Source organism: Diadema antillarum, unplaced genomic scaffold, assembly GCF_040938485.1.
Source record: "Diadema antillarum isolate AM-2024a unplaced genomic scaffold, OU_Dant_1.0 seq00000995_RagTag, whole genome shotgun sequence".
In the NCBI taxonomy this organism is placed as follows: domain Eukaryota; kingdom Metazoa; phylum Echinodermata; class Echinoidea; order Diadematoida; family Diadematidae; genus Diadema; species Diadema antillarum.
The window spans coordinates 320,963-343,573 of NW_027271833.1; the positions used below are offsets into that span (position 1 = coordinate 320,963).

A 22,611-nucleotide genomic window follows, 5' to 3' on the forward strand; every position below is an offset into this window, starting at 1 on the left:
GGGAAATAGTTATGAGCTACTTTGTAGCTCACAGTTAGCAATGGTCTGTACTGACTTATAGAACGAAACCTTGCCATACAGAGATTAATCATTAATTAGAACAGGTGAAAACAGCCAAGCAGAAAGTGGTATTTACATATACATGTAAGTATACATTCCTCAGGCATGAATATATATATATATATATATATATATATATATATATATATATATATATATATATATATATATATATATATATATATATATCGTCGCTGGGGTGATAAGACCTCGTATCTCAAAAATGACAAATGTTCAGGAGAGCAAAAAAACATGGCGGCCAAAGCACTGTAGTGAATGGGAAAGCCTTTCCTTTGACATGTCATGGTGGCTTCATTTTTGGAGTAAGACAGTTGGGATTTGGCCAAGACATCACTTGACCCATTATTTGACCATTAAGCAAAAAAACAAAAAAAAAATTGACATTTTTGAGATACGAGGTCTTGTCACCCCATCGACGATATATATATATATATATATATATACATGTATTATATAGCTTTCAAGAAGATCTATCCCATTTCTAAAATACCTCAGGTGCAAGTCAGCTTTAAAGGACAAGTCCACCTTCATAAACATAAGGATTGAGAAAATACAACAATATTAGTAGAACACATCAGTGAAAGTTTGAGGAAAATTGGACAATCGATGCAAAATGTATGAATTTTTTAAATTTTTGTGTTGGAACCGCTGGATGAGGAGACTACTACAGCTTGTGAGTCATATGCGTACAACAGTATAAAGAAAATATAAAAGAAAATTCAACATATTTTCACTTTTTTCGCATAATAAAAGAGCAATTGACTTGCCTCTTTCTAAAGGCAGGGGGAATAATATTACCCATAACATTTATCGGTAACGAGTCAGGGGAATGTGTACTTTTTTCAAAAGGTGGAATTTTGTGAAATTCTCTTTATATTTTCCTTATATTGTTGTACGCATGTGACATCTAAGTTATTCATACACTGCAGTAGTCTTCTCATCCAGCGGGTACTGCAAAAAAACTTCAAAAATTCATAACTTTTGAACGGATTGTCTGATTTTCCTCAAACTTTCAATGATGTGTTCTACTAATATTGCTACATTCTCTCAATCCTTATGTTTATGAAGGTGAACTTGTCCTTTAAGAGGAAGTCTGCAATGAATGTAATCTGCACATGCTCAGATTGTAACTGTGAACTGGCTTTCTAGAATATTCAAACGTCAAGACTTTAACAGACTGAACATAACACAGCTAGAAGCCGCACTGGTTAATTAGTGGGATGGATGAGCAAAAACTTTACTACAGTGGAACCTTGTAATAAAGAGGACAGATATAACAAAACCCTCTTATAACAAGGTGATCTTATAGGTCCCAACTCCTTATATCTCCTTTATTTTTGTACCCCGACATAGTGAGAAACCTGATACAGTATACCAGTATGTGTAACAATGTACTGTATACGCCAAATATTTCGCGAGGTTATTTTCGCGAGTCAAGTGCTATTCGCCAATGTAAAGACACGCAAAAATATCGACTCTGATCCCGAATGTGACATGCACACATACATTTTTCTGTTCAGCACTGTACTCCACGATCGCAAATTTAACCACTCGCAAAATCGTCGAGAAGTCCCAAGTCGCGAAATTTTAGACTCGCTAAATATATGACGTACTACAGTAACTGTCATGGTTATTTAGGTCCCTGATATAAAGTTTTCCGGAATACCCTTTCAAATACGGCCAAGTAGAACGATCAACATTGATGCTAATAAATCCCACACAACAGACAAAACAGACTTTTGTTTTCTGTCACCAATCAATCTAGACTTTATTTGTTTGCACATCAAACAAATGTAGCAACATTCTACAAACACCTGGATCCAAGATCCTCCTTTGAGATTTCTCGTACAATCAAATACTTTGATTTCCCACATCAATCACTTATCATAACTCTATCAAGAAACACCTCCCTATAAATATATCATATAGCAAGACATTTCGTTACGAAAGGTAATATCTCTGTTTTGGCAATGGTTGGATTACATAGGTTGAATGAGTACAAGGCTTGGTAGGGGTAACGATTTGCAATGTTTAAAATATCACAAACACTGTTAAAGAAATATAAGTGATATCACCTGGAGGTACAATGAATGAGTGAATAGCATTTACATTGTATAGGAATGCAATCACTTATTTCATTTTACTGCATTTACCTAAATGACTCTGTGGCTACATGAAGAATATTTCTCTGCAAGACAGCTTCCTTAACATGCTGCAAACATGCAATGCACTGATTTCCTGCATCTACCATACTGACACAAGCACATCATTTACCTTCAAAGCCATACAGAGGGAGCTATTAGTATTCAATATACCTGGTACATAAAATTGATTCTGGCCCTCCAAGACAGCTAATTGCCAGGGATAACTGCACTGTACCGAACTAGAGGGGGCTGTTCACTGCAGATAGACAGTATCTACCCAATGCATGCAATACTGACAACACGAACAGCACTTCCACCTCAGGTCCCCAATAGAGGGAGCCACACTTCCTAAATATGATTTCCTCATGCAGTTTCTCAATCTATGCATATTATTGTGGGATTATACTCTGAACAACATAAACAAATCTCTTGAGAGAGTACTTTTAGTACTTGTATAAATAATAAAAATAGGCATTGACATGCCAAAATGTACCTTTAGAATTTCATGTTACCTCTCTTATTACACAGCATTTTGGCAATACACAAAATGGGCCTAAAGGGGCTAATTTCTATCTAGTGCAAAGCATTGTCATAAAAAAAACAATGAAGATGGGAAGATATTGTTTTCAGACATCCAGCACTCGGCTCCAGCCAGTCACTGACCAGGCGCATCACAAGTTTAGCACTGTCTACTGCTTGAGTGGGTGGCGGAATTTCTCTCCAGCAAACACAGCCTTGGCCCCTAGCTCCTCTTCGATTCTATGGTGACACAGAAAATTAATGAAAAGGACGGAGACAGACATTCAACAGAGGAATTACATTCTTATTTCACTGCATTGCCATCAGAAGTAAGGACTTCATGATAATGTGTCTAAGATTAAAGGACATGTGGACATATTAATTATCAGCTCAGCAGACAAAATCTAAATAAATTGCCCATGTGTATGAGAAATCACACACTCTAGGCCTTGCTTCAGCAGTGTTATGACACATTATTGTAGTTGCTGGTTTAACTTATCTGTATCTTGTTCAGTGTTGCAGCTATGGCTGCAGGCATCTTCAAAACAAAAGTGTTTTGATGTGGAGTAATGGAACTGTTACTGTAAAACATGATATATTTGCGGCACGAAATTTTCGCGAATTGGAGCCGACGGCCTTTTTCGCGGCAAGAAATTTTCGCGAATTGCCTCTTGCGTTCAATGCATATAATGTAGATAAGAAATTTCGCGTGCATTTTAATTTCGCGAATCTTGGCGCTCGCGAAATTCGCGAAATTAAAATGCACGCAAACATTTCTCGTTTTACAGTATTTGAGCAAACTCATAAATCATATTTCTCAAATTTGACAAATATGAACAAGAACAAAAAAAAAAATACCTTGACAACAAACTGCAGACCATCATTTCTTCTATCACTAAATCTCTAAAGACTAGAATGAATCACAGAGATCAAATCTGAGCACAACTGCAGCCAGCAGGTTAAATTTGTCTGAATTTCTACATGTAAAAATTTAAGTTACCATCTGAGGTTCATGGTCAAAATGAAAATTCAAAGTACACCAGAATGGATCAAGTCTTGCTCTATTTCTTTCAGCAGAGGCATGAAAGTTCACAGTTCAGATCAAAGTTAGATCAAGAGTTGGATAAATGTAATTCTGGCATAAAGGCAATTGGCTTCTCACCTGAGGATCTGGTTGTATTTGGCCAGCCTCTCTGACCTGCAGGGGGCACCGGTCTTGATCTGACCGGTGCAGAGGCCCACCACGAGGTCAGCGATGAAGGTGTCCTCTGTCTCTCCGCTGCGGTGGCTGACCATTACCCCCCATCCACTGGACTGGGCCAGCTTGCACCTGTTAAGAAATGACGTACAGATGACTTCAGAAAGAAATGTTGAATTTTTTGCTGTGGTGGTACTACTGGAGTCAATGAATGAACATACAGTTCATCAAATGACAAGCATGTTGTCTTACTTTCTGTACAAATTGGTGCAGATGTTCTGAAATGAACTCTCAAAAATTGATTATTGCATAATCCACCTAATTACTGCTGTATCACAATGACCTTTGTATTGTTTTATCTGACCACCTTGTCTACCTTCCATTGTGCTGTCGGTCAAGGTTGGGGGTTACTTTAATACTAACTGTAAAACGTGATATATTCGCAACATGATTTTTTTTTTTGCGAATTGGAGCCGACTGCCTTTTTTGCGGAATGAAATTTTCGCGAACTGCCACTGGCAATCAATGCATATAGTGTAGACAAGAACTGTCACATGCATTTTAATTTTGCGAATCTTGGCGCTCAGTAATTTGCGAAATTAAAATGCATGTCAACATTCCTTGTTTTACTGTAATTGTTGATGATACAATGTGAAGCTTGCTAAGCGAGTGTGCAATGCAGAGGGCCCAACAGGTTAGAGTAAATTTACTGAGAAGCGGACAGTGAGATCTACCTCCAAGTCTATGGCTGGGCCATCAGAATATTCACTCAGTCAGAAATCCCCACTGAAAAGAAAAACTGTGAAGACTCTTGATGCTTAACTTACGCTTCGATGGATTCCGTGACGGACCCAATCTGGTTGACCTTCAGCAGTAGGCAGTTACAGGCGCGGACATCCACGGCCTGCTTGATGCGCTTCGGGTTGGTGACGGTCAAGTCATCGCCCACAATCTGGATGTCTGTTTTGCCACAGAACTCTGACCACGCGTTCCAGTCGTCCTGGTCAAAGCAATCCTCAATGGAGACCACTACAGAATACAATAATCACAGGACTCCTTGCTCAATAAAACAGGCATCTCAATGAACCAAGCTGTCTCTCAAGACTGAATTTCATGACATAGTTTAACATGTTGGGAGATTAAAGGCAGAACGCAGGAGAAAGATGTAAACTTATTCCTTGACTTTCCAGCATGTCTACAAATGTTCCTTTAAAATGTTTGAAATGTTGAAAAAAGTGTTCAGTAATCTTCTGATATAAGATGTTTTTGTCTCATCTATACAGTATGTCCCCCTCCCCCCCCCCCCCCTCCCTTTTGAAAAATATGACCAGATTTCCATGATACTGTAAAAATCTATATGCTATTTCAGGTATGAAACTATCACTTCTTACCTACATCTTGCAGAAACCCCCCTCTATTTGGATATGTGGTCACAATGAAATGTGGATCAAGGTAAAGCATGTCATGGGTCTGTTCTCCAATGTTGAACATTTGGATGCTGTTGGTATCCACATGAATGAAAATATTGTTTGCTCGCAGCTGACAGGAATACTAACAAATGAAATTAAATTCTGTGCATGATGTCACAGTGATATGTGAATATTAAATGAGGTTATATTTCAGTATCTTTCCTTAATCATTCACTTTTTAACACTTTACCAATACTTGAAAGCTCAACAAAAGTCTGTTCTATTTTTTGTCGATTATTCATTTTGTTAATTATAAATAAAATACAAGCTAAAATACTTGCTAAAGATACTATTTCATTTATTTATTCATTCATTCATTCATTCATTCATTCATTCATTCATTCATTCATTCATTCATTCATTCATTTATTTATTTATTTATTTCAACATATTCTGACAGGGTAACAAAATCAGCAGGTGAGTGCTGTTTTACATCTAGGTCCTGTACAATCCAACTATATAAATATAAAATCATGTTACATAATATTACACTTCTGTGCGAGAACAACATAATGAATAACTGCATATTTGTAAGGTGTGAACGCAATGGACAAAACTTGGAGGGATGGGATTCCTGACATGCTCTACAACGACCCAAATTTCTCTGTGACCACTGAAGTAAAGTGAATGGGGTTTTCTGAATTAATGTAGGTAATAAAGTCATAGTTTTATACCTTGAAATTGCATTTTGATTGATTCACTATTTCAAAAGTTTATCATTGCAGAAAGTCTGATTGTGTAATCTTTTGTTTTGTTGTTGACATCCGGTATGTTATGCAGTGATTATGATGTACAATGATACATCTGGGGGGTATTTCATGAAGCGCTTTGGTCGGATATTTTTCTGACAAACTGTTACAAGCTACTGAAATCCTTGCATCTGATTGGCTGAGAGCAAATTGGTCAGACAACTTTGTCGGACAAAATGCTTCATGAAATGCCCCCCCCCCCCCCCCCCCCCCCCGATATCCTTTGCTGTTGTGGTGATCCTACAGTAATAAAGTGTCATCATTGTGCTCTACAAGACCACTACTTTGACCATTTGACCATTATGAAGTCCAAGGGAAGATCAAGGTCACAGCAGTACATCTAGCATGGAAGAACGTAGGACTGGTTGCAAACCAAAAACCTCTTCTACCAACCATGTGCATGTCTAGGGATGACCTAAATTCAGTGCTAACATTGACAAATCTGCTGCCATCACAGTACAGGCATTCTGAAGTTCATTTGCAGTCACTGTCACCTACATCACTCACATTTAATCTCTTCTACACAATCAAATGTTTTCATACACAGTCTTTGCAATCAAGGAAAGATAAGGTTCAATCAGGTATTCAAAAGAATATAACCCCTGTTTCTTTTACAATGTCCAGCATACACCAAGTTTGTGCTATATCTTACAACTTGATTCACTCTAGTTTTCCTCTTGCTTTATGAGTCTTAATTTCTGTATTACAGTCAATATTCAAATGCCCTTTGAAGTTTTGTCACCCATGGTGGCAAAATACTAAGTGACTTGCATTGTGATCTTTTGGGTCCAAAAACCTATACAATACAAACAAACACACATACACATACAAGAATCATAATAATACCTGGATAGTCCTTTATGAAACTTTGGTAGACATCGGCCAGCTGACCTGAGGTGAGCTGTAAAATATACAAAAGTAATACAGGCACTCCGGGGTCACATACAAACTAAAAAACAAGCATCCATCTAATATGAGTGGTATTATCTACATGAAATCAGCATTTCGATTTGTCATAATTTGTAATTCATTACCAAAGTACAAAAAAGAAAGCGTGTGCAAGCACAAGGGGGGACAAAGACTTACTCATGAAATATCAACAGCACCGATCTACAAGTGACAACAAAATATGGTCTATACAATGACTGGTAAAGCTAACAAAACTCATCTGTTTCTCTAAGAGGATGTATTTCAACTGAAAATCACTCTTTAAAAAAACAAAAGAACACAAATTAAATTTTATCCTTGTATTTAACAATACTGTTTAATTCTTACTTTGTGATTTTGCATTCCTCATCTTACCTAAAAGACATGGTTCCCCCTTGATATAAGTCTGTTTGACCTTCCACAAAAAAAAAAAAAAAAATGATCTTTTTTTTTAAAGGTATGGTCTAATTGTGTGGTTACACACAACATATCACCACACACAAGGATAGGCTGAGAAGAAAAAGAAGAAGAAAGAAGAAAAGAGTCGACAACAACAAGAACAAATACTCACAAATTTACTGGGGTCGCTGTTGGGGTTCTTGAAGTCAAGGTCGTACTTGCCATCGCGGTGGAATTCTGATGCTGCCACGTCCATGCCAATCTTGATTTTTCCTGTGTAGCCAGCTGCCTCAATGGCTACCATGATCAAATTCAGAGCTATAGAGAAAGAAGAGAAAACATGTCCTTCACTCACTGCGCACCACAAAGGGTGGTGAGTTGGCTCAGTCGGTAGCGCGTCTGCCTCACGATCCTAAGGACCTGGGTTCGAACCTGAGTCTGGACTTATCAATGTTGTGTATAAACATACCGTCCCCTCTAGCAAGAGGCAAAACACTCTATCCCTCGGATAGGACATAAAATGGAGGTCCCGTTTATGAGAGTCACAAATTAACTCATGCACGTAAAAGACCCCGCTTCATTCATTCATCGCAAAGAGCAGGGTGTTTAACCTGGTGAAGTGGTCCCGCCTCACATCAAACTAGACTCCATGGTAGACCAGCTTAGTGTAGCTGAATGTGGGCTATCCAGCCGTCTTCTCAGATGGAAAATAAACAAACAAACAAACAAACCAAAGCCCCAAGTTCCAGATCAATTTTGCGGACATACTCTTAAATTTCTTGTTTGCAATATTGGTGAACTCTCAATCGCCTACTGACATATCAGTGCTACATATGTAAAAACTTCAAACTTGAGGAAATCTTTCAAGAAATTATGTGTACAGATTGTGGATACGATTGTGGGAGAACAAGCTTGACCTAGCGATTTGGTGTTGAAATGAGTCATTTTGCATTACACTGAAATTTCTCAGTGCACTTTGTGAAAACTACAATAACATGAAACAAGTTGGCATTAATGCTTACTTGTGGCCATTGTGGCATTGACAGATTCAAAATGAACAGTATCAATTTCAATTTCAAATTCAATTCTAATTTCAATTCAGATACAGTAATGCCAGTTGGATCAATCACAAACACAAAATACAGGGGTACATTTAATGGAACATGACAGCTACGCAGTGAACTGATAAGGAGGACATGTCCAAAGAAGAAATACAAACAGGTGTTGGGATGCCCGGATATAAAAATGTGAATAAAATTGATACAAGAATGATGTAGTGTACATAATACAAGCAAAGAATTGAAAATAACAAGACTAATGTCACTGGGGTGACAAGACCTTGTATCTCAAATATTGGTGAAAATCACTTTTTTGGATTTATGGTCACATAATCGGTTAAATGATGTCCTGTCCAAATTCTAAGTGTCTTACCCCAAAAATGACGCCACCACAGCATGTCAAAGGAAAGGCTATTCCATTCGCTATAGTGCTTTGGCTGCCATGTTTTGCGGCTCTCCTGAACATTTGACATTTTGTAGATATGAGGTCTTGTCGCCCCAGCGACGATTTTGAAGAAGAGAGAAAATACAGCAAAAAACAGGATAAACCTATCAATTCTGAAATAACAAATGCCTCCAAAAAAGATTGATATGACATGCTGTGAACAGCATTTGACATTATGTGTTCTAAAATAAAACTCAATAAAAATTCCATGCTTATAGATTTTGAAAATGAAATGATTTTGACAGCCAGAGTGACACCACTTCATGGAAATAGAATGTTTTATCAAAACTACATGTTACAATCTAACCATTCTTTCTTAACACATATTGCCAACAAATTCCTCGATATGCTATTCTTCCAGATTCTTTTTAAATTTTGTTCCAAGCATATGAATGCATCCTTCTTGAAACATGTCTTCTATCGCTCCTGCTGACTTCACAACTGTCAAAGAAATGTTCAAGTTGTCCCTTTCCAGTAGACTACAGTATAGGCCTTTGATGTATGTTTTGCAAATTTTTTATTTTTGCGAATTTCAAGAGTTGGGTGCCATTCGCGAACTCTGACCTTGACATGAATGCAATGTGCATGAGTCTATGTTCCCTTCATTACTGATATCCAATATGAACACTCACAAAATTGTCGGCAAGTCCTGATTCGTGAAAAATTAGACTCACTAGATATATGGCTACTAATATTCTTCATTGTAATACCACTGTTGAGTTCTCATCATGTTGCAGAGAATAATACTGTTTGCTTCTCACCTTCTTTGTTTTCCAGGATGTTTGGAGCAAAGCCTCCCTCATCTCCAACATTTGTGGCTACATGGCAGAAGATAATATTACAGACACATTGTGACATACAATACATGAATCTCACATTAGCTTGGAGCATGGTTTACAGTAAGATATCACTGAAGAAAACACTGACTTGATAGCAGTTATTTTTCAGCAGGTAAATGGTCATTCTTGTGACTACATCACAAAAAAGAACAAAATTCAAAAGTATAACTTTTAATCTATTAGAAACTTCAAAAGTAAAACTTTGAATTCATTCTAAAATAACAATAATTCAGACACAAAACCACAACATGTAACAACTATCGTGGAACATGAATGGTCCACGATTTTTTTTCATGAAATGTGAAAATCACTGCAATAAGTAAATTTTTGCAGCATGAAATTTTTTGGAATGGGAGTTGGCGGCCTTTTTCGCACCATGACATTTTTGCGAATTGCCACTATCATTCAATACACAGAGCGTAGACACAAACTTTCTCGTGCATTCAAATTTTGGGAATCTTGGCTCTTGTGAAATTTGTGAAATCAAAATGCACGCAAACACTTCTGGTTCTACAGTATGTGAACCTATAAGCAAATGATGAACAGAAAAGGCAGTTGATTCCTCAGCCATGAAAATTGATGCGACCACATCAACAACATACTGTGCTATAAAACCATTACTTGGATACAGTGTATGACAAATGAGCACCTACCATCTTGACCGTACTTCTTCTTGATGACTGCTTTGAGGTTCTGATAAATCTCGGCTCCCATACGCATGGCTTCCCGGAAGGAGGTTGCTCCTATCAAAGGAAAAAGAGCCAAAAATTCAATAAATAAAATTATGCATCACAAAATAAAGACAACTACAAGTAAGCAAGCATGAAGGCTACTATGGCAATGGATGTAACAGAAGTATGTAGCACAGTGACGCGTGTCAGCACAGTGACATACACTGTACACCAGCAATATATTTGAATCTATGTTAAAACATAAATGTGCAAGATCACAAGGATTTTTAATCCATTCCATGCCGATGACTGAGAAAAGCTGCTTGTATGATCACAGTGAATTCAATACTTTGGTATGCTCACTCAAGTTACCACCAGTTCTGTTTTTGAACTGCTTTCTAGCCGTCCTCTTGTACTTTCTTGTACTGTAAGCCACAACAGGGGTTCACAGGGGTTGCGATAAAGACAGGACTCCTAAACATTCTCTGAGATAATCATATGAGAATGCTTTAATTTATATAATTTAAACATAAAAGTGATACAACATTATACTGTTCAACACTACAGAAATTCTCTCTAAACAAGCATTAGCTTGAGCAACTCCTCAGCCTGGTGCATGGAAACAATTAATCTGAAAAAGGGTAACATACAAATTTCCTTACCTGTTGGAAGCAGCATGAATTCCTGCATGGCGAGTTTGTTGCCTGCATGGCTACCTCCATTGATGACATTGAATGCCTGGAACAAAGAGACATAAATATCAAACTAACAACCTCGATATCACAATGTACTGTAAGGACACAGCACTGTTATTGCGCAATTACCTTTGAAACAAATAACCTAGCAATCCCAACATACTCAATTTGTTGTCATTGTTTAATTCATATTACTTGGTTTATTTTTTATCAATTATACATAATTTATGTTAACGCATGAAATAAATGAAAAAGTAATTGGTATGTAAACTGATTAGAACTGTGCCTGTATAAATGTCTTCCACTGTAATGTTACACACAGTTAATCCTTTCCTACAGAGTTCTGACATCTCCATGGGCTTTGCACAGGACTGAGGAAGCTCTCTTGCATAGTGGAGTAAGTTTTGAATGATATACATACAAGCTCATGTACTCAGCCCAAGCTGCTACACCAGCTCTTTCCACAAACCACTTTAGGAATATACATAGTTCTCTTTCAAATACTGTAAAATAAGATATATTCCCGGCATGAAAATTTTGCAAATTGGAGCTGATTACCTTTCTCGCGGCATGAAATTTTCGAAAATTGCCACTTGCGTCCACTGCATATTGTGTAGACAAGAATTTTGCGTGTATTTTGATTTCGTGAATGCTGCCGCTCGTGAAATTCGCGAAATTAAAATGCATGTGAACATTCCTTGTTTTACAGTATTTCACACAGTTTTAGTACTCTACAAGCATGTCATTACCGGGCATGGCAGGATGACGGTGCTGTTTCCGGCCAGATCAGCGATGTGGCGGTAGAGGGGAACTCCCTTGTGGGCAGCTCCGGCCTTGCACACGGCCAGGGACACTCCCAGGATGGCATTGGCCCCAAGCTTAGCTGGAAAGAGACATACCAAACACATAACTTAATATCACAGGCTCACAATTCATAACTCATAAAGAAAAGATAATCTCATCAACTTATTCTGGACAAGTTTCTTCTGGAATGTTTCATACCCCGCTGTAAAATCCTTTTCAATGGCTAAAGCCACTACTTATATTACAGAAACTCATAAACTTCTTCACCTTCATGGCTATAAAACAATACATAATACATTAATCTGTGTTTTTAAAAAAGTATCTTCTCACCCACATATCTTTCAGAAGCACATGAAAAACAAAAGTTCACCAGTGCACTTCAGGAGCACATGACATGTGAATGTGGAAGTATATTGTAAGTATAATCTTTATTCTTTTATATCATAAATCATAGTCATACTCTGGGTTTACTAGGGGCTTCATAAAACTCACTTTTGTTGTCTGTGCCATCAAGTTCAAGCATTACTTTATCAATCTCCTCCTGCTTTGTGACATCCACTCCCTGAAAAGAAAAAACACCATCCAGCAATGATTCCCTAAACTTTCCTTGTTTCTTAAAATCTACACACACACACACACACACACACACACACACACAAAACCATACACACATGCAACCAAACAAACAGACATTTTGAAAAGAGACACATCTTCCACAGGACCTACAAAATGACAAATACCATGCATCAACATTTCTATGAAAATAGGCAAAAGTGCACGTACTTTCAGAATATAATTTTATGGTGGGAACTGCTCTCAATACTGCAAGGAATTGAACTGGCAGCTTGACAAACATGAATATGGTATCGTATCATGTGCAGTGTGTAGTGAGAGTAGAAAAAAAAAATGTCTACCATAAACTAACCTTGGAGATGAGAGCAGGAGCGATGACATCATTGATGTTACCGATGGCCTTCAAGACACCTGCAAAATATTGAAAGGGAGGACCAGTCAAAGGATTGTGTGTTGTGTGTGAAGACGTATGCATGAGCAATCAATGATCATATGAATATGTGCCCACAGACACTGTCTTTCCTGATGGATCATACAGTTTGTACCTTTACAAAATACTAAAATTTTATTTCTACACAGCTTTCGTTCTTTTCAATAAAACCCGATTTCTAGACTAGGCAAATGCACACTCCCAATCTCCTAACATATAACACTAGACTCCTACAACTGATGATTTGAATAAGAGGTGGCGACAAGAGATTAAATCTCCTAGTTGTACAGTAGGCAATGACCAAATCTCATAAAGCAGACATACAAACCTCTGTGCACTACATTGTAACTGCCTATCATTTGAAATATGTACAAAATCACAAAACACAGTCACTGCCTTATCTCTTGTACTGTAAAAAGGTTATTTTTGCGAGAGTAATTTTTCACACTCGGCTGGGTAAGATGAATTTTGCATTATTTTCAATTTCACAGAATGACGACATTAATCAATGGACCATGTGACATGCAAAAATACTCCCATGTTTTTATTTTACTGCGCTGGTTTCTGGTTGCACAAAATGCACGAAAATTTCCACTCTTTTCCTTTTTTTTAAAACACATGTTATTGTCAGACAATGAATGAAGTGACAGCCACACCAGCCTACTCAACAGAATGGGAGTCAGATGCAAACACAGCTACCCACTTCTAACAACAACCGAGAGGGGTCTAGGGCAATTACTCCATGGGCAATTTCCCCAGACCCTTCAACCTGGCCCTAATCCTGAACCTAATCCTAACCCTAACCCAAACTCCTACTCTAAACCTAACCCTAATTTTTACTCTAACCTTACCACTAACCAGCATTTAGCTGGGGGGGGGGGGGGGGGGGGGAGGAGGAGGGGGGGGGGATAATTGCCCTCTGGGGGTAATTGCCCAGATACGCCCTGAGAGAGTGAAAGCGGAGGATCCTTACCCTTGCCAAGAAACCTGCTCTTGTCCTTGTCTCTCAGTTCCAGGGCCTCATAGATTCCTGTGGAAGCACCGCTGGGCACTGCAGCTCTGAAGGTTCCTGGTCATAGTAACAAGCAACAACAACTTGACATAAAATAATGCCTCCGACACCACTTCATGGCGGAGGCATAAAAAGAAGCATTCTTGACAATGAAAGTTTCCAGTTCGAATGCAAACACAATCTCTAAAGAATCTGCAACCCCATCAAATGGTGATTGAGTGCTCAAAAAAAAAAAGAAGAATTTTCCCTCAAGTTTGTCATTCTCAGCTTTCCTTATTTCATTATGCCATCTAAATATTGTATTGTGTATATTAGAGAATTATAGATTGTAACTGTGGGTATACTACTTTGATATGTCACTCCTAATCAGGAAAATATACCACACATGAGCTTACACCAAATGGATAAGCAAGACAAGAGGACAAATTTTTTTACCCATCTTTTTGTGACTATCACCTCTTCCAAATGTCTCAAGTTTGGAATTCAATTCAAGATGAATCATATTATCAGCATTGCAATTGAGTCATGTCCTAGCTTCAATGTATGTCATTTTGAGTTCAGACCCACTTTGGATTTTCTCTTGAGGGCTTGCAGCCATTAACTGTGGATCAAATTGACGGGACAAATGTGCAATATTTGCTTTGGGGTTGTGCACTTTGGGGCAGTGTGTCATCACATAAACACTGGACAACCTGCTCCTCTGCATGTCATGTATGAACATGCCCGAAAGAAAATGTTGCAGTGTCGTGTCATATGTACACTGTTATAAGAGCTATAGCTAAAGTCAGTTCCAAAGTAGATGGAAATATGTAATATTATGAAGATATGTTGTATGTCATTCTAGAATGTAACCATACATTTGTAAATCTTGGAGGAAGCTAGGTTGACTTAGCAAGGAAGTTACATGTACTGTACTACCATGCAGGAAATCCTTCACATTATGCCTCTGCCCAATCCCGCCCACTCCTTCTTACTAAATTCCTCCCTTTAAAAAAAAAAAAAAAAGTGAGCGTTTTATTATAAAGCTTGCAAAGGACAGGGAAACTGCACGCACAGTGACTGTTGTACAATGTATGTAGCTTGCAGAGCTATGTGGGAAGGGAAGAGAGTACAAGATTCAAGACTCAAGGGTCCTCAGATTGCATGATTAGAGTCACCAGTGCATCTTCCATTTCAAAATATTTTAATGCAATCAGAGAGTGTTTTTTTTTTTTCTGCACAAAGACCTAAACGGGCCCTAAAGGTAGAATAGGCTCTTTTTGGAGTGCAAGGAAATTCCTGAAATTGTTTATAAATGAAAAGTCTGGCATTCAATCTCTTATTCAATCCTGTATATGAATGGATTAAGATATAAGAGTGTGCTGAGAGACCCAAGCCATGCCTCTTTGACATGAATGGAATTTACAGACAGGTTCATAACACGGCCAGTATACTCTTCATCAAGTCCCTACACTGTCCTCTTCGCACCATGAAGCGTTTAATGTTGCTTCATATTTTAGAAGAGCTTCAAGTACACTGCATGATGAAAGCTCTGAGGGTAGGGCCATACATCACATTGTGTATGACAAATCTTTCTTTTTATCAAGTTGTTTTCCCCTTCCTTATCACCTTTTAAATACTTTGGCTGCAAACAGGCATCCAAAACTTTCTTTCCCTCTCTAGCAGTGAAATGTAGAACTATTCTGTCACACTTGAAGGGTCATATTGAATATAGATTTAATAGTCTACTGTGTCTCCAAGATCCTTTTAATATCCATTCATGCATTCATTTTAAAAGGGGATGGCTAGTAAAATCAGTGGGAATCAGTGGGAATGCTGGAGGATGATTGTTCCAATCCTTGTGGGATTCATTTAAGAGTACATATCTATTGTTGTGTGAAAATTATTTGCTTCAGAATGGTCTCATATTCAAGTAATGTGCAGTTTGATGTTTCCAAGTTAGCGTGCCTGGTCAGTGACGGGGCATTAATCTGCACATTACTTGAATAAACAGTTCAGAACTCTAGCCATATGGCATATGGATGAGAAGAAGGTGGACTCCTCCTTTAAGGAGGAGTCCGGAGTATACTCAGGCAAGTGTCTATGGGAAATACGTGTTGTAGCAAAATCAGCCTGTCCTCAACAGGTTAAGTGTTGAAATGAAAATATCTCACATGATACACATTTATGATCAATGGAATATCTGGAAAATTGTAAATCAACGAGGTGTACTAAATTTATGGATAGGAACTACATTTACAGGTGGGGAGAAGAGTGAAAGAGGATATATACAAGTATTCCCCTCCCACATAGGGGAACTTTTGAATTTGTTGGAATTGAAGTTATAGATCTGATGCACATTTTTGATGAAATATACATGATTTCTCAAACAGAATTGTCAAACATCACTAGGCAACTAAGCAGTTCAGAACTCTAGCCATATGGCAATTGGTGACAAATGCACTTAAACATCAAATAAACTCATCAAACTAGCCTACAAGGTCATTTGTATATTAATGTTATAGCATAATGTATTTCTGCATGCTAATACAACCATGTATACAACATATAATCCACAAAATGGAAAGTAAAACGACGAAAACAAAGTCATTATAAAAAATGTCAAGTAAAACAGTGTAATGGAAACGTACCCTGTGCAGTAGTGAGGTCTACCTCAACAGTTGGGTTTCCACGGCTGTCAAAGATTTCACGGGCTACAATCTTGGAGATCCCCGACATGGTGATATTATGTTCAAGACTGCCAGTAAATATAAAAAAGGTGAAATGGCATGAGTTCTACTACACTTTTCATACACTGCCCTACACAATACTTTTCTTTGCTCTATTTGTGCAAGTATTAAGTACACACAACATGAACTGACAATCAAGTACGTAGTGGTGTTGGTGTCATCATAATCTTGTATACATGTATGTATTTTAAATTTAAAGAAACACAATGAATATCATCTACCGGAATGATTTATACTGTGAATCATATCCATCTACACGATCTACGTGTCTACACTCTACATTGAACATCACGGGTACTGTAAAACACAATATTTTGGCTGCATAAAATTTTCATGAATTATTTTTGCAGCATGAAATTTTCGCAAGTTGCCTCTACATTCACCGCGTCAAGAAACACTGTTACACTTAGTGTTACTGTTGGTGTAAACAAGAACTTCCGCGTGCATTTTAATTTCGCAAATCTTGGCCCTCGCCAAGTTAAAATGCACATGAACATTCGTTTTCCACTTTTACAGTACACATCTAGGCCTACTGTAAAAGTGGAAATTTTCGTGGTGTTGAAATTTTCGCACATTTTGCACAACCAGAAGCTAGAGCAGAAATAAAAGCATGCAGATATTTTTGCGTGCCATAGGATCTATTCCAGTAATAATGATGTCTTGATTCTGCGAAATTAGAACATGCAAACTCAAAGCTCTTCTTGCACGGCCAAGCGCGAGAAATTAGTCATGCGAAAATATCCACTTTTACGTGGGTACAGTACAACTCATGTTCCATGTGTGGCTTCACGGAATCCCCTCTTAGTCTTTATGCTGCTATGGACAATGATGGAGGAGAGCTAGTGTAAATGTCAAAAAATGACAAAAAAAAAAAAACCCTTCTCCAGCTCCAAACAGATGGCTTTTTCTGTCTAGTATGTTACACTCTACATTGTTAATGTGACTAAATGTGACCCGCTACAACAAAAGGATCCTAAAGTACGTCGCTGACGGCTGAGCAGAGAAAATCGAGTTTGAAGTCACATCATCAAAATTGGTCAAAACAATTGGATTTCTGTTTTTGGCATAATTCTGTAGTCTAATGTTTTGTCTATCATCTGCCGAAATTTCGAAGCTAAATGATAATAGGAAAGGCAAGAAATCAGCGTTTTTCTAGGCAATGATTTTCAGACTTTTAACGTACAACCTGTAACTGTTAACAGAAACGTGTCCGAAGATTTGAATTTTGCGCTGCAGCTAGACTCCGCCCCTAGCAACGAGGGAGTGATCTCATTGGTCAGTGCCTGGCATCCTGATTACTGATTGGCCGTGCGTAGACCGCTGACGCTAAGCTTGAAAGTTGAATGATCGAACATTGCGGAGGTCGCTAGGATGTTAGGATAGGAGCATGCCAAGTGGTGAAAACTGTCTTGCCTCCCGTTGATCATGATAGCGTCGGAAGGAAAACTTTGAAGGCGTTTTTCTCGAAACTCTGATTTCCTAAACCACTTGACATGTCATGTGCTAATAAGATCGTCGATATCTCCGCAACTGAGTACTTTTATGGGTTGTGCTATAGACTATATACAGACTACCGTACCGTATATGAAATTAAAGTAGAAGAGTAAAGGGAATAACGTCATGCAATTTTCAGAAAATTGTTCTCCCCCGACTTTAGAATCCTTTTGTTGTAGCGGGTCACAAATGCTTTAATCGTTACTGGGGTAGGGTGGCGTGATTAATTAATACAACAAGACTGTTTCACCTAACATCACCGGCAGTGGCCAGTGGCATGGCAGGGCCATAGCAAGGCCAAAATGCAAGGCCAACAAAGCCCAGTGCATAATGCAGAGACTCCAACTCTCCCGTTTTCGACGGGAGATCTCCCACCGAAAACCCAATTTTGCAAAATCTCCCGTTCTCCCGTTTGAGATTTAATTTCTCCCGCCCTGGCTCAATGTCTCCCGTTGGAAAGGATTTCTCACTTATTGCTATCGTATGTTGCAAAAATAAGCCTTAGATAGCACCAGAGAGCATCTGTAACCCTAGGAACTTCGCGCTTCGCACACATAAACTTGGAGTCTCCCGTTTGCAAGGGGTTTAAGGCGGGAGAATCTCCCGATCAGAAGGTGCTTCGAGTTGGAGTCTCTGATAATGTGATGTCATTTTCTTGCTAATCTACTGATTGTGCTTCTTGCTGAAGTGTGGGAATGGGAAGGGGCGGTTATTACTTGATGCAACGAAGAAGTTGTGATGACGGTACAGCTTGTTACCGCATTATATCTGGGATCAATAATGCATTTATTAAATTTGAGTTGATCACGAATGGGCCCCATCTTGTACGTGCAGCAGTAGCTACCTCGGCTGCCCTGTCCATGCCTAGGCGCCTGCGCCCTGCGAATCCGTGTCAGGATGCACGCACACGATGCATGGCAAAAAGCTGCTGGGCTCGGCTCGGCAGCGCATCCGTACCTCAACCCTGGATGTGCGTGCATGTGCACGCACAACCTCGCTGGTGATGACACAAGCGTCTGCTGCATTCATGCACGTAGACCTTTATGCATATTTCCGGAATATTCGCTGCTCACCAGTTACTTTAAGTCATAAAAAGCCATTAATAAAAAATAATATAAGAGCTCGTAATGGAAAACTTGTCTTCGATTATTACTTCTGAACCTGAGAAAATAACAAGTTTCTCTACTTACAGCAAGATAGCAGAAATTCTTGTGAAATCTCTGTCTTAGAGTGTAGTCGCCGGTCGAACCTCTTTCAGTGCTAGTGGTGTATGGGTGATCGATAACGCTTGCCTAGCTAGCGACGGTCGGTCCACGATTGCATGCACATCAATGATCCTACATGCTTCATATCATCACGATCGCGATTTCGATCACTTGCACTTCTCACGATCACCTCAGCTGAAGCAGTATGCAAATCAGGGACTTATGCAAATTATGAGGTTGAAAGTTCATCCGATTAGATATTTTGGTCTCTATTTTTTCTCTTTTGATATAGCAAAAAGAAAATATTTTTATTGCCAATTCAATCTTAATAGTACCAAAAATATTATGTTTCCATTATTAGAATGTAAATTATACTTTGAAATAATTTTCATACAACTAATTTACGTGTAGTCCGAAGTATATACAGAGTGAGCCTATTCAACGTGGAACTGCGTTACCGGTGAGAGAGTTGCGTTTTACGTTGGGTGCACGAGAAAAGCAATTCGCCCTAAGGCACTTCGCCTTTTGTCAACAGCAACATATTATTGTCAACAACTCTGGCGCTGACAGTATTTTGATGATTCAATTATTTATTTGTAATTCATTATATTTTGTTCTTATTTCAGTGACATCCTTCTCGTTCCTGGTCTCGTAAATTTCAGTTATTCAAACAATTAGCACCTCTACAAGATGGACATAATACCTGGTACATACATGAATAGGTCCAGAATTCCCTATATAGCTATGATCCCCCCCGTTGTGTTTCGCTAAATTATCAGAACCTATAGTCAGATACCTTTCCAAACAGCCCAAAGTAATCATTACGTGGCGATTAATTGTGATTAAGATTCATCAAAATGCTGCCAATTGAGAAACTGAACAATAAAAATAACTCCATAAAATGCAAAAGCCAACCTGTTTTCACTGATAGGCCTGTATAGGGTCTATGCCTGCCATCATCAAAATTAACACAGGGTGTGAGGCCCATGTAGAAAGTTCAAATGACCCCACCCCCTCCCAGCAAACACAAAGACAAGCAATGCCTGAACACTCGAAAGAAAGAAAAAATTAAATGTCCAGTTTACCTTTGAGAGCAGTGATTAAAAAATAGAATCAAGATATCACAATATATATTCCTTAATAAACCATAACTGAAGACGGTTTAGTCTGAAAACATTTTTATTATAACTATTGTTCACATTTTGTGTATTTAGTAATACTTAACATTGATGATACGGATTCAGATTTCATCGGTTTATACATGTACTATTACATTATTACTACTACTATAAATACTACTACTACTACTATACTACTACTGCTACTAACTACTACTATTACTACTATTGCCACCACACTGCTTTTACTGTTACTACTGGTATAATTGTTATTAGAATTTATTCACAAAATAAAGCAAACACAAATGAACATAATCACGAAATATGAGGAAAAAATCATTATGGTGAGCTCGAGTCCATTAAAGAGCAAAATAAAATTAGCGTCTAAAGAGCGATGCTTCCTTAATCAAAAATAAACGTAGAGTCCTGAACATGAAACACTAATGGCCGAGTTTTTGTAGTCAAACTTGTTCCGCCTCCATTTGTCACGCTCTCGTATGACTCGACTACTACACTATGTGGATACTGTATAGTAGTATTATGCTGGCGCGCATCACACAGTAGTAGTACATGGCACGTCTTTACAGTGATTTGGATTGACTGAACACTTGAGCCGAGTACTACTGCACTCACTGTTGCAGCATTAGGCATCCTAGTATGACTTTAATGGTGATTTAGGTTTTTTTCAGTAGTCAACACATACTTTGTAAGACACAGAAACCAATGTACCAGATCTGTGAGATATCGAAGAAAGCTTTTTGAGCGGTAAGTAAACTTTATCTCACTTAACGCTACACTGCTGTTGCCCGAACGTTCCTCTGCTCCATCATCGACATCGACCATGTCGACCTCATCTTCAACACACCGTAAAACTTTATCTTTGAATTACCGAATTCCTTCCCAACCACTTGTGTTAAGAAAGGAACCAACTGCCATTTAGTGCCAGTTGACATTCTCTGGGTTCAAAGTTCCATGTAAAAATACGTTCAAAACGCGTGTCGGTAGTCTTTATTGACAATTTGAAATTAATAAGTTTATCAAAATCAATTAAATTAAAATTAAGCCAGTAAAAATGTACTCAAGAAACACTGTCACTACACAGGGTCAGTGTCACTTGATGACGATCAAGTGGTTTATCAATCGGGATAGTTTATGAAGATTGCCCAGCCAAACTCTAGCAGAAGGCTGTAAATCAGTTCGGGAAACCCACTCACAAGGGGGGTCCCTCCTTATAAGTAACCCGTCCCCCTTATAAGTAACCCCCGGGGCACCCCTTATAAGGAGTCTCCACGCTTTTTTGCAATGCAACGCGAAAATGAAAGGACTGCGGCAATTCGCTTGATTATGTCCATAAAGCTTCACAAGTTTCCTAGTTACTCACGAAATTTGAGCAAAATCGGTTTGAGGCATCATATCTAAAATCATGGATTTAAATGCGATGTCAAACGACCCATGCGAATGCTGAAATGCGAGCGATTACTGGCGTGAGTGTCGCCAGGCGCGGCGGCGCGGCAATGCTTGAGTGCAGACGTGGCGACTGAGTCTGTGCCACTCAGTCGCCACGTCTGCACTCAAGCATTGCCGCGCCGCCGCGCCTGGCGACACTCACGCCAGTAATCGCTCGCATTTCAGCATTCGCATGGGTCGTTTGACAGCGCATTTAAATCCATGATTTTAGATATGATGCCTCAAACCGATTTTGCTCAAATTTCGTGAGTAACTAGGAAACTTGTGAAGCTTTATGGACATAATCAAGCGAATTGCCGCAGTCCTTTCATTTTCGCGTTGCATTGCAAAAAAGCGTGGAGACTCCTTATAAGGGGTGCCCCGGGGGTTACTTATAAGGGGGACGGGGTTACTTATAAGGGGGACGGGTTACTTATAAGGAGGGGCCCCCCTTGTGAGTGGGTTTCCCGAACTGAAATTACCATGTAGTGTTCTGTGGTGGGTGTGGGATGGATAATGCATGTGTGTGATTGTGATACCGGCGCCGCATTCTCATTGACATTGCCATTGGCCATGCGACCATGCAATGCAGTGCCAGTGCTTGGC

At 38.8% G+C, this 22,611-nt stretch overlaps 1 protein-coding gene across 1 annotated transcript; it reads right to left on the reverse strand.

Annotated features, from left to right (window-relative positions):
- Positions 1-1,804: 1,804 nt before the first annotated feature.
- On the reverse strand, positions 1,805-19,506 carry LOC139742310 (alpha-enolase-like). Its single transcript, XM_071652887.1, has 14 exons — positions 19,427-19,506; positions 16,644-16,750; positions 13,975-14,070; positions 12,924-12,982; positions 12,491-12,560; positions 11,944-12,077; positions 11,162-11,237; positions 10,482-10,571; positions 9,751-9,807; positions 7,659-7,804; positions 7,007-7,061; positions 4,770-4,971; positions 3,907-4,074; positions 1,805-2,984 (listed from the first exon to the last, which is right to left on the reverse strand). The coding sequence occupies exons 2-14, from the start codon at positions 16,729-16,731 to the stop codon at positions 2,915-2,917; spliced, it is 1,311 nt and encodes a 436-aa protein (XP_071508988.1). The 5' UTR covers positions 16,732-16,750; positions 19,427-19,506; the 3' UTR covers positions 1,805-2,914.
- Between the last annotated feature and the right edge of the window lie 3,105 nt (positions 19,507-22,611).